The sequence below is a fragment of the Mustela nivalis genome, assembly GCF_964662115.1.
Source record: "Mustela nivalis genome assembly, chromosome: 9".
Classification (NCBI taxonomy): Eukaryota; Metazoa; Chordata; class Mammalia; order Carnivora; family Mustelidae; genus Mustela; species Mustela nivalis.
Window position 1 is genome coordinate 106,576,873 of NC_139028.1, and position 12,434 is coordinate 106,589,306.

The 12,434-nt window shown below is 36.7% G+C and overlaps 2 protein-coding genes across 2 annotated transcripts; both read right to left on the minus strand.

Moving 5' to 3' along the window:
• Positions 1–4,465: 4,465 nt before the first annotated feature.
• Positions 4,466–5,398, minus strand: LOC309841300 (olfactory receptor 5M9; the record flags this gene model as incomplete). The annotated part of the gene is made up of 1 exon (XM_082684189.1): positions 4,466–5,398. One exon carries the CDS (start codon positions 5,396–5,398, stop codon positions 4,466–4,468), a length of 933 nt encoding a protein of 310 aa, XP_082540315.1.
• A 5,594-nt stretch (positions 5,399–10,992) lies between these two features.
• On the minus strand, positions 10,993–11,941 carry LOC309872922 (olfactory receptor 5M3; the record flags this gene model as incomplete). Its single annotated transcript, XM_082747889.1, has 1 exon — positions 10,993–11,941. The coding sequence occupies one exon, from the start codon at positions 11,939–11,941 to the stop codon at positions 11,009–11,011; it is 933 nt and encodes a 310-aa protein (XP_082604015.1). The 3' UTR covers positions 10,993–11,008.
• Between the last annotated feature and the right edge of the window lie 493 nt (positions 11,942–12,434).

Consider the following 12,434-nt stretch of genomic DNA (forward strand, 5'->3'; position numbering starts at 1 on the left):
TTAGACTTTTAACAAATTGTTACTGTTTAGGTATATCACCCAGATAATACTGGCCTCGATAGCTACTATTCAAATGATAAGAGTCAACTGCTTCTTCACAGACCTGTACCCCTGGGGCAAATAATACATTATATATTAATAAAAATAATTAATTAAAAAAGTATTTTTGTATATTGGTGGAAGACAGAGAAGGGGGCAGGGAAGTTGGTGAAGTAAGTTTCTTGTCCATTCTGATGTCATTTCATAGTCTGCCCCCACCTCTACCTGGTCTGCTAACCACCAGTCCTCACTCTGCCTCTGACCACCACTAGATACATTGCTGGTCACTCCCTGGTATTATACAATTATCATGTCCTTTGAAAAGATGTCATTTTTCATTATGCAGATTTGAGAATCATGATTACCTTTTAGAAAGCTCTACTCTCCAAAGCAAAAATGTATACCTATCCCTAAATTCCCTAAGCAAAGCTGTGCTTTCCAAAGTTTCTTTGGAATATGGGGATATTTTGGGGGGATATGGGAACTTTACCGAGGATTAGGGGACAGGCCAGATGTAGTTAAAAATATATGGTATGCAATGTGGTGGGGTTGGGGGTAGGAAAAGAAAAAAATGAAAGAAGATGGGATTGGGAGGGAGACAAACCATAAAAGTCTCAATCTCAAACAACAGACTGAGGGTTGCTGTGGGGAGGGAGGACAGAAGAGGGTGTTGGAGATCTGGACATTGGGGAGGGTATGTGCTATGGTGAGTGCTGTGAAATGTGTAAACCTGGCGATTTCATAGACCTGTACCCCTGGGGATAAAAATACATTATATGTTTATTTAAAAAAATAAATTAATTAATTTTAAAAAAGAAAAAAATATGGTAATTATGATTGCTGTCACATTCCAAGAATATAACTCTATGTTGCAGTGATTATAAGGAAAAAAATCCAAATCTACTTAAACCTTCAACCAGAATGTAATACGTTTTTTTCACTCATAAATTCAAATACTCAGTGTCCACTGTGTGCTTGATATTGTGAGCCAAAGCAAGCACATTCCTGCCTGATAGGGCTGAACTCTGGTAGAGAAGGCAAATGTCAACCAAATAATTACAAAAACAAACTTCTAGTTTTGATAGAAAACTGAGAAAATTAAAGGCTCAGAAAAGGGTCACTAAGGCAATCAATGTGCCACCAAGGCAAAAATTCCAGTAGCATGAGCTACTAGCCACAAGTGCCTCTAGACATCTTTCAAGACGTTTTCTCCTGAAGCGTTGTATCAGGCCCCAAGGAGAAAGGGAAGTATGTGGGATAAGGCAGTACTAGTGTGGAAAACAGGTATTGAAAGCCCATTCATAAATAAATAAATAGGGACGCCTGGGTGGCTCCGTGGGTTAAAGCCTCTTCCCTTGGCTCAAGTCATGATCCCAAGGTCCTGGGATCAAGCTCCACACTGGACTCTTGCTCAGCAGGGAGACTGCTTCCCTCTCTCTCTGCCTGCTTCTCTGCCTACTTGTGATCTCTGTCAAATAAATAAATAAAATTTATAAATAAATAAATAAATAAATAAATAAATAGCAAATTCTCATTCCTGATTCTTTTGGGAGAAGCCCACCAGCGTTCAGTACAAATACAGTACAAATACCTACAGTACAAATACCCCTTCTGCTTTGTTATTCTGCCAGTATATTATGATATGCCTGGGTTTGGCTCAGGCACAGGGTTTAGGCTTTTCAGTCTGGTAAGCTCAATTCCCAGGTTAGGGTTTGATGAATTTATCCTCTACAATGTGTCCCTCTTAGGGTCTAATTCAACCCCTGTAACTACTCTGAATGGTAGTATAGGGGTGGAGTGAATGAATGGCTAAGGAGACAAAAGGAACACAGTGTAGATGGCATTCCTGTTTACAAAGTTACTGTCCCCTCTGAGACTCTCCTTCCTCACAGATGTGGAATGGGACATTGTCATTGCACTAGGAGTCCTACCCCTAAAAGCACAGCACATTGAGGTGATTACATGACTGAGAATGAGCCAATCAGATGTCTTTCAATGGAATTTGTCATTGTAATCCTGTAATTCCAGTGAGTCTCAGCTGATCACTTAACCTTAAATTAAGTGAATTCTGGAGCTGAGGTTTTCACTTAAGGCTTCCCTGCGCACTAAAAAACAGAATGCTGATCTGTAGAGAAAGAAAAATAAGAAATCCAAATCACCCAACTACTAGTTTCTTGTAAAACCTAGTTATGTTCCCTGCCCCTGAGTTTTGTAAAATACCACTATAATTTTACTTAAAAACAGAAACTAAAACAAAAACACACTTGCTTCTTGCTTATTTTTATTAAGATACTTGGAATGGTTTCTGTGGCTTTAAAGTGCAACAACCTTTTTTTAGTAAGTGTTAATTTCTAACCTTGGGAGTTTCCTCAGTGAAATCTGAAACTGGCTTCTTTGTATAAGGACAAAGACCAAAGGAAGAGGTAGAGCCCTACAGATTGATAGGTGCCATCTCATAAGGAAGGAAACTTACATGTGAGGCTGGTCTTAGGTGGCCACATAAGTAAATCTCCACAGGTTCCTGCCAAAATCTTTAAAGTGTATATGGAGGCCTTCACAGGGTTCAGTAACATATATGTGCAGATGGTCTTCAACAACACTTTGCTCTCCAAGGCTTTATCCTCGAAAATGGCTCCTACTGTGGGAGAACATTCCAAAGACAGGGGAAGGAATAAGAAGCTCTTGCCTTGGTCCAGCTTGACAGTCAACTGGCAGTTGTGTCCTGTCAATGACCTCCTCCAATAATAAGACGGGCAAAAGGTGGATTCTAAATAAATCAGTCTGCTGTTTGAATATTATATGACTAAAATTAACTGATGGTGTAACAAGAGAGACTTTCACAACAGACCTACTGGACTTTGTCTCATTCAAACCATGTAATGGTTTGTAATGTCTTGGACATTGCAGAAATTATTGGACTCTGAAAAAATTAAGACAATGGATATATATAACTCCCAAGGGAAGTAGTATGTGACAGCAGTCCCAAGAAGTTGCTGTATGCATTATACTATATAATATATACACAGTGACTAAATATATCTATAGATATACATAGATATAGATGATATAGATATATGACAGGCAAATGTGTATATGTGTGTTTGTGGTCATCAGTTGTGTTTTCTGACTTTTAGATTATTACTATGCCTTATGGTTTTTCCTCATTAGCATGTCACACTTGGAAGCATATCACACTTTCTCATTAACATATCACACTTATTATTTGCTTACATATTTTTCTTAAACTAATTCATAATTTTCTCTAAATAAATCTGAAAACTGAACTTTAGATGACAACCACTACAAATGAGAAAGAGGCTCATAAATAAATAGAAAGTAACAAGAATAAATAGATAAATTTCCGGCTCTTAAAAGGGTGAACGCTTATGACAAAGGAGTTTCCTGTCCTCAGCATAATTTAAAAAATGAATCTATAAATTTTCTGATATATGAAATAGGACCTCTGCCAGACTTTGTCCCATTAAACCTTTGGTTGATATGATCCGAAGTTGTTGATGGATCCTAGTTTCTTCTCACTAACATTATATTCTTCAGTTCTTTATTTAGCAGCTTATAACCAGAGTTATACCAGAATCAAGGAACGCCTGGGTGCTCATTTAGCGTCTGCCTTCAGCTCAGGTGATGATCTCAGGATCCTGGGATCAAGCCCTATATCAGGTTTTCTGTTCAGTGGGGAGCCTACTTCTCCCTCTCTCTCTCTCTCTCTCTCTCTCTCTCTCTCTGCTGCTACCCAGCTTCTCTCCCTTTCCCTTTGTCAAATAAATAAAATCTTAAAAAAAAAAAAAAGAGTTTTACCAGAATCCAAACTAAAGAGTAGAGTTAGAATAAACAGCTTACTGAAGCAGAAACATTGTTAACTACCAAACAACACATACTAAGGATAGAATTTATGATAGCCCTGAGACACAGGTTGAAGATTCTGAATACAATTCCATTTTCAGAAGTCCATGTGTGAATGAACGACATAGAACACTTTTTGGTTAATCAGGAACCATTAACATACTTAAGGTCATGAAAAATACATGAATTATTACTCTTTTTCTAGGTAGAGGAGCATGGGTATAGGGAAATACCCTAGGAAATCATATTCAACTCTCGCAAAGGTATCTGTAATTAATATTTATTTATATAGAGTCATTTATGAATTCCTCCAATGACTACACTTAACACAATTTTATGTACATTCTGAATGACACTAATATGTCAGTTTTGATGATAAGGTTGTATATATAGAATAAAGCAGTCTTAGCAGTGGGAGTCCCTTCTGGAGTAAGGCATCCTGTGTTAGATTGGACCTCTTATTGTATGTAAGAGTTGCCTTTAGAAAATCCTTGTTGCATTAAGACTTTTATGCCTGGACATTCATAATAGGTAGCAACATACCACAAAACTATTTAATGAAGTTTCATCGGCCCTTGTTTGCCTTGGCAATTGCTTTGTGGACCGCCTCTTTCACATCCTTGTTCCTCAGACTGTAGATCATGGGATTCAGCATGGGGATCACTGTGGTGTAAAACACAGCTACCATTTTCCCCTGCTCCACAGACTCCTCAGTGGGACGTCTGAGATACATGAATATGAGAGTCCCATAAAACATAGTAACAGCTGTCAAGTGAGACCCACATGTGGAAAATGCCTTCCTCCTGCCATCGGCGGAGCGCATGCGTAGCACAGTGACTACAATGAGGGTGTAGGAGATGAGAACCACAGAGAGAGAATACGTGAAGTTAATTCCAGCAATAACAATCATCGTGTATTCTTTGATGTGGACTCCCCCACAGGCAATCTTGATGAGAGGAGGGTCTGCACAATAGAAGTGGTTGATTTCAAAGTTTCCACAGAAGTATAAGCCATATGTCCAGAGTGTACATATTAAACTAACAGAGAACCCATAGACATAAGGCACAGAGATAAGTCGGACACAGACAGTCCTGGACATTTTACTTCCATAAAGCAAAGGGTTGCAGATGGCCATGTAGCGATCGAAAGCCATCACTGCCAAGATATAGACTTCCACGTGCACAAGGGCAATGAAAAAGTAGCACTGCACCAAACACCCCACATAGGAAATGGTTTTTGTCTCTGATATTAAGTTTTCCAGCATTTTAGGGGTGACGTTGGAAGAGAACCACACATCCACAAAAGACAAATGACTCAAGAAAAAGTACATAGGGCTCTGAAGATGAGGACTGATGCTGATCAAAATGATCATGCCAATGTTCCCTAACAGTGTGATCATGTACACGACAAGGAATACCACAAAAAAGAGAACTTGAAATTCCTGACGGCTGGTCAAGCCCAGAAGAATAAATTCTGTCACATCTGTGAAATTTGGCATTGCCTTACCATAGAGCCAGTCTGTAGTACCTACAGAGAAATAAAAAACAGGAATGAATCTGCTTTATTCTTGAAATTTTTGAGACACATTTATCCTTATTCTAATGGAAATAATTTAAAATCAATGCAATTATGCACCATGTCCAAGTTTAGAATAGGTAGGCTTCATTGTTTCCCTTAATAGGTCTTATAGGTAGGTACATACCATGAATATTCATTAGTTCTTTATCAGTAAAATAGATAACTACATACATTGCTATCATATATTACTAAAATTGGACATTCACATTTGCATAATTATTACACTGATGTTAAAATTTCAAGGCACAAACATGATCGAAGTCAGATTAAAAATTGTCAGGGAATGGCTAAATCCTTTCCAACTTATGGACTTACAAATTAATGTTACAGTCTAGTTATTGACATATTTTCCCTACCATATGTTATCATACACCTACAACATACAAAATTCCTACATCATATTTTATTTTATTTGACTAAACATTATGCTTGTTTGCTGCATGCACTACTAAAATTATGTCAACGGTAAATATCATGAAGTAAAGTTTAGGTGACATGTTATTTCAGATTCTACTGGTTTTCAGATGCAATCAATGCTACACCTCCTTATTTATATTCACACTTAATATCCTCTCAAGGAAAAGGTTCTGAAATAATATTTTCCCCATTCACTACACTTTTCTATCTTACTTCTCTCAAGGAGTAAAAACTTGTCATAAGTTCTTAAGGACATCTGTAGGATTAACACCATCTTGGAAATTTGAGCTCCCCTTAATATTAGTATTTGAAGGGTCTATTACTCTTGAAAATTGACCTTAGTTTATAATTGCTTACCTTAGTTTATTTACAAACATCAAAGCCAATATTATGGCAGATATATTTGTTACAGCTAGCAGTTCTTTTGTTTTGTGTTTTTATAAGAGAGGGAGAGGGGGTGGAGAAGAGACAGAGAGAGAGAATCCCAAACAGGCTCTATGCCTAGCACAGAGTCTGACACAGCACTCAATTCCACAACTCTGGGATCAAGACCTGAGCTGAAATCAAGCCTCGGATGCTTAACCAACTGAGCCACCCAGGTACCCCTAGATCTAGCAGTATTCTAAATTCTGGAAATCTGAGAATGAACAAGATATACAAGATTCTGGTTTGCATCCTACTCTATCATCATTGAAAAGACCAAGCAATACACAAATGTACAAATGAGATACTTTAGGAGGTGGACATACTGTGACAAAATGGCAGCATGCTAGGAAGATAAGAAATAGGAGGAGGCAGGGTGCAGACAAAGTGATCAAAGATTTCTCTGAGGAGGGGACTTCTGAACTGGCGAGAAACAGCAAGCTGTGTAAAAATATGAAGGGTGAATGGCATGCAATGGAAAAGCTCAGAAGGATAAATATTAGCTTGGCACTAGGTGAAAAAGAGTGTTGCTAGAGACATCCTTTTATATCATGTAAAAAAATATATATGGGCTCTGTGATTATATCATGGCCACCTGTAATTGGTAGCACGATGAATTCAGGAGTGAATTAATCTCAATGAACTATATTCTTACCCTGAAAATGTTTAATAATGGAGTTAAATATGCTATTAATTGGGTACATAACATAATAGGCACCAAAGTTTTAATTCTGATCTAAGTTTCCCATTACTATAGATTTCCATGATTGTAACCCATCTTTTGGCTCATTTCAAGTATGGGAATCCTGAGTCAGATAATGTCTGCAGTTTGTTTGGGGAAGAGCTCTAAAGTGAGGGATTTCTCTATGCAAAAACTCCTGACCCCACTTGATGAACCCATGATTCTCCAGTTCACAGAGTTGACTTTGGTTAATGGTTCTACTTATTTTGAGCATAAAATGATATAAATATATTTTTCAAGGTATGTAAGAAACATAAACTAATACTATTTCTCCAATTTTGTTTTAGTTCCTGCATGAGTGTGTATTTATTTTCCTCTATACGTAATCTTTAGCTCTGTGATAGTAGAGTTTGTCTCATCCATCTTGGGAGCTCTTTAAGTTGCCTAGTTAAGATGTTACATGTAAACGGATATTCAAGAATATTCACAGTTATGATTTTTTTTAAAGTGTTGTGAAAAGTGTTTTAAAAAGTCTAGTTCAGCTTTATGGAATACATTATGGCATCCCAACACACAAAAACTAAGACAGATTTTTCTAGTGACAACAGTCTCAGCTTCATAATATCAGTAAGAATAGCTAACTTTTACTGAGTGCTCCCTGGAACTTTAGCATGCAAAGGTCCTATGAAACAGATTCTATTAGCATCATCATTTTGCAATGAAGAAACCAAAGCACTGAGACTAACTAGGTCTCCCTGGCCAGACAACAAGTAATTGACAAGATTAGGATGCAAACCAATTAATTTAACTGCAGTACCCTTAATGACCTTATGTTGTTGCCTCTTTGATTACTTATTCTATTATCCTATTTCTTTACATTTAAAATTTAGTTTGATTATCCTCCAAGACATAACAAAGGTATCCTTTTAACAGTCCATCCTAGATGAACTAGTTCTTTGCAGGACCCTTGAGCAGGCTGAACTACAGAAGTAGTAGACCATTGCCTCTCCCTCCTCCTTGAAGTTTAGATCTGGGATCAGATGTCCCAGTGAGTTCTGGGATAGAGTCAGTTTATTGCAGAAGTGCATCATCTGTCAAAACAATTGAGAAGATAGAATGTATAATTTACAAAAATATGTATTTTTTTATTAACCTTTCAGGAACTTCCCATAAAGAAAAACAGTAAAGGTATAATTACTGGCCCAATCATTAGCACTGATAGGATATCCTCAACTCCATTCACATCTATTTTAAAACAACAATGTGAAAATCAATGGTATTTGCAGAGAACGGTGTAAAGGCTAACAAACAAGGATTAAATTGTATAAATCTGCATTATAATGAGCTCATTCTTGGGATGTTTTGAACAGATAGAGAAAGAATATTTCCCAGTAATATCATATAAAGCACTGTGATAACAAATAAATCTACAAATAAAGTCTCAATCTCATCTTCAAAATATGGATAAAAATGAAAATATTTGACTGCATTAATCTGTTTTGCAGAGTATACAATTTGTAGACCTACCTTCAGCAGAGGAGAACATCCAATGATAATTGTTCCCTATTTATAATAGAATTTTGAACACTGAGAGCATTGAGAATATCTCCCCAGGAAACTACCCTGATAATTATGATAGGAATAATGATTAAAATGCCAGAAACGTCTCAGGGGTAGGAGAAGTTAAGGGCTGTTAATGAGAAGGGTAACCCTGATAGTAAAATTAAGAAATCAAAATTCTTGATAACATGGTGTAATCTCTCCCACCTTTACATGAGTTCTGCATTCTTTTGTTCTCATTTAGCAGTTATGCATCTTGGGAAAATATTCTTGGTTTGCATCATGACAAGGAGAGATAAATGTGCTGTATGTTAGAGATGCTTAAATATAATGAAGGTGACAGATGTAGACGTGAATGTAACCAAAAGATTTATTTTTCAAAGTACTTTGCAAAAATATCCCAAATACTCAACAAATGAAAAAATTGCTTTAAGTTCTACTAAAAACTTAGATTCATAGAAATTACAAGTCTGGAGAGACCTTGGAGAGCAGTGACTAGAAACTAAAAATTAACTGGATGAATAATAAAAATGATTTATCCAAGGAGAACCACAAATTAATTTGAAATTTGGAAACTCAAACCCAGAAAGTGCTGTCCTCATTCTTCATGGAGCACGAAACTAAATCTCTAAAAAGTAAATAGGGATAGCTTTTCATTTTTTGAGGTGTTGGGGAGGCAGTGAGAGAATGAGAGATATAGCACAGATCCAAATCCAACTGTTAACAGCCTACATATTAAGATGTTTTAAAATCATACTTTGAAATTTATTAGTAATCAGCAACTAACTGGCATATCGAGAGTTCTCTAACAAAATCCAACTGGTGAATAAACAGTTGTCCTGACAAAGTTATTTTTAACTAACCCCAAAAGTAACACTGAGTTAGATCTTAAAGTTGTTTTTTTGGGGGGAGGGGTTAAGTTTTGCAACTATAGGCACAGTGGTAAAGTATGATTTAATCTAAATGACCAGTTTGTTTAAATGCAAATACCTTTAAAGCATTGCTGATGGGGCACCTGGGTGGCTCAGTGGGTTAAGCCTCTGCCTTAGATTCAGGTCATGATCTCAGGGTCCTGGGATGGAGCCCCACATCGGGCTCTCTGCTCATCAGGGAATCTGCTTCCCTCCCTCATCCCACCCTCTGCCTACTTGTGATCTCTCTCTCTCTCTCTGTCAAAGAAATAAATAAAATATTTTTTTAAAAAGTTGCTGATGACATGTGTGTATGTGTGTGGAAGTGAGTTCGTATACATTGTTGGTTCCCCTTGAAGAAAATAAAAACTCAAAAGTGGACAAAGAAGAATGTTTATTCTCATATTACATCAATGTCATTTTATATTTATATCTTTCCAGATAAATGTGTAATTACTTAAAGGTGTAATTTAAGTGTGTGTTGGTTCCATTGCTGTACTTTTTGTATTTTCTACATCAAAAAAGCAGATTATTAATGTATGTATTATAGATGTATGTATTGATAAAGAGAATTTAAGAAGTCCAAGTTTTAAAGTTGTTCCTCATGCTTGTATTTCATGAAATGAGGTATGAGAGTGGTGGGTCATGTTATCATTAGCAACAAATACACCACCCTGATACTTTGTGTCTTTCAAACATAAAAATCATTTTAAAATATTTACTACATCTTAGTCACAGATGTGCAAATTATTCCCCATGAATACCAATTTTATTTATTTATTAAGTGGGATCAAGAGAGCTGTGCTTTCAAAATTATGCATCCATTTGCTGATTCTACCCACTCTTCTGTCCAACCGAAGACCCTTTGGCAGGAACAAGGGAGAAGGTCAGTGATCAATGGCCACCGTGGCATTTAAATATGGCACTTACTGGGATCTGTAAGAGAATTACATAACATGCCGAATCTCTCATGGATACTAAAAATGTTGAAAAGGGATGACATACAAGAGGATAGCCTTATTCAAGATATAGTCTCTGAATAGACCTGCCATTCATATTGAAGAAAATGTATTTGTTTCCATAAAATCTCACAACCATTACCAAGACCACCATTTTTATGTTGACATACTAGAAAACTAAATGCAATAAGTTCTTATTTTTACTGCTCCAATCTACTCTCTAAATAGGCAAATTGATAAGTATTTTCCATAATCATTCATTGCATTTTTTAATAAGAAAAACAAAATACTTCATTTCAGCTAAATATTTGAATAATTTTAATTAGTGTACCTGCAAATTTTGGCTCAAACAAACTTTCCAATTAATTAATTTTTTAAAAAATTTTAACAAATCCTTACTACTCACATTAATAGCGTTGATTTGTCTCCTTTTTTTCCCACTGGGTTTGAGTCTTTCTCTTTTTTTATAATTAATGCATGAAATAATCTAGTTTTTGTGAAAGTTATTGATATGCTGAACCACAATCTATTGACAAATTCTTATGGATCACATAAGACAATATTAACAAAATTGTATTTTATTTTGTTAAACATGTTCTGCTGATAACTTTTTTCATGGCTTCTTTCACATCTTTATTCCTCAGACTGTAGATCATGGGATTCAGCATGGGGATCACTGTGGTGTAAAACACAGCCACCATTTTCCCCTGCTCCACAGATTCCTCTGTAGGACGTCTGAGATACATGAATATGAGAGTCCCATAAAATATGATGACTGCTGTCAAGTGGGAGCCACAGGTGGAAAAGGCCTTCTGCCTCCCTTCCGCTGAGTGCATCCGTAGAATGGCAATGAGAATGAACAGATACGAAATGGTCACCACAGTCAGAGAATATGTGAAATTAATGCCTGCAAGTATGATCATCGTGTATTCTTTTACAAAAGTCCCTGCGCACGCCATTTTGATGAGAGGTGGGTCTGCACAGTAGAAGTGGTTGATCTCAATATTCCCACAAAAGGACAAGCCATATGTCCACAGGGTTGCAGCCAGACTAGTCAGAAAGCCATATATGTAGGGGAAAGAAATCAGTCGCATACAGACAGCCCTAGACATTTTGCTGCCATAAAGCAGAGGTTTCCCAATTGCCATGTACCTATCAAAGGCCATCACAGCAAGAATAAAAACTTCTACATGGACGAGGGCAATGAAGAAGAAACACTGTACCAAACAACCGGCATAAGAAATAGTTTTTGTGTCTGATAACAGATTTTCCAACATTTTGGGGGTCACATTGGAAGAAAACCAGACATCCACAAATGACAAATGACTGAGGAAAAAGTACATGGGGCTATTAAGCTGTGGACTGACCTTGATTAACATGATCATGCCAATATTGCCTACCACGGTGACCACATAGACCATAAGAAAAATGATGAAGAAGAGGACTTGCCATTCCTGACGACTGGTTAGTCCCAAAAGAATAAACTCTGTCACATCGGTGAAATTGAGCATTTTCTCAACTCCAAGTCAATATTTGTTATAAATCTCAGGGATAACTAGGAGGAAATAAATTTAAAAATCAAGTGTTGTTTATTTCTTAATTTATATTTTTATCCATGCCTCTTTTATATTTCTTTATTCACTATCTATGACTGAAAGTTACTAAGATGCCCTAGTACATAACAGTTATATGAATATTGTGACTGAAACATACTGCTACTAAATATTGTGCTTAGTCAAACTGCCAAGACTACTTATATTTCTAAAGATTTTTTTTTTTTTTTTACTTATTTCAGAGAGAGCATGAGCAGAGGGAGGGGGAGACAGAGAGAGTGAATCCCAAGCAGATTCACCACTAAACACAGCCCTATATGGTGCTTGATCCAAGGACCCTGAGTTCAGGACCTGAGCCACACACAGACCCCTCCGAGACTATTAGACATCTCTTGTTTCCAATATTGGCATGTTTGGAGGTTTCATATTTTAAGATATTTATGAAGGCTCA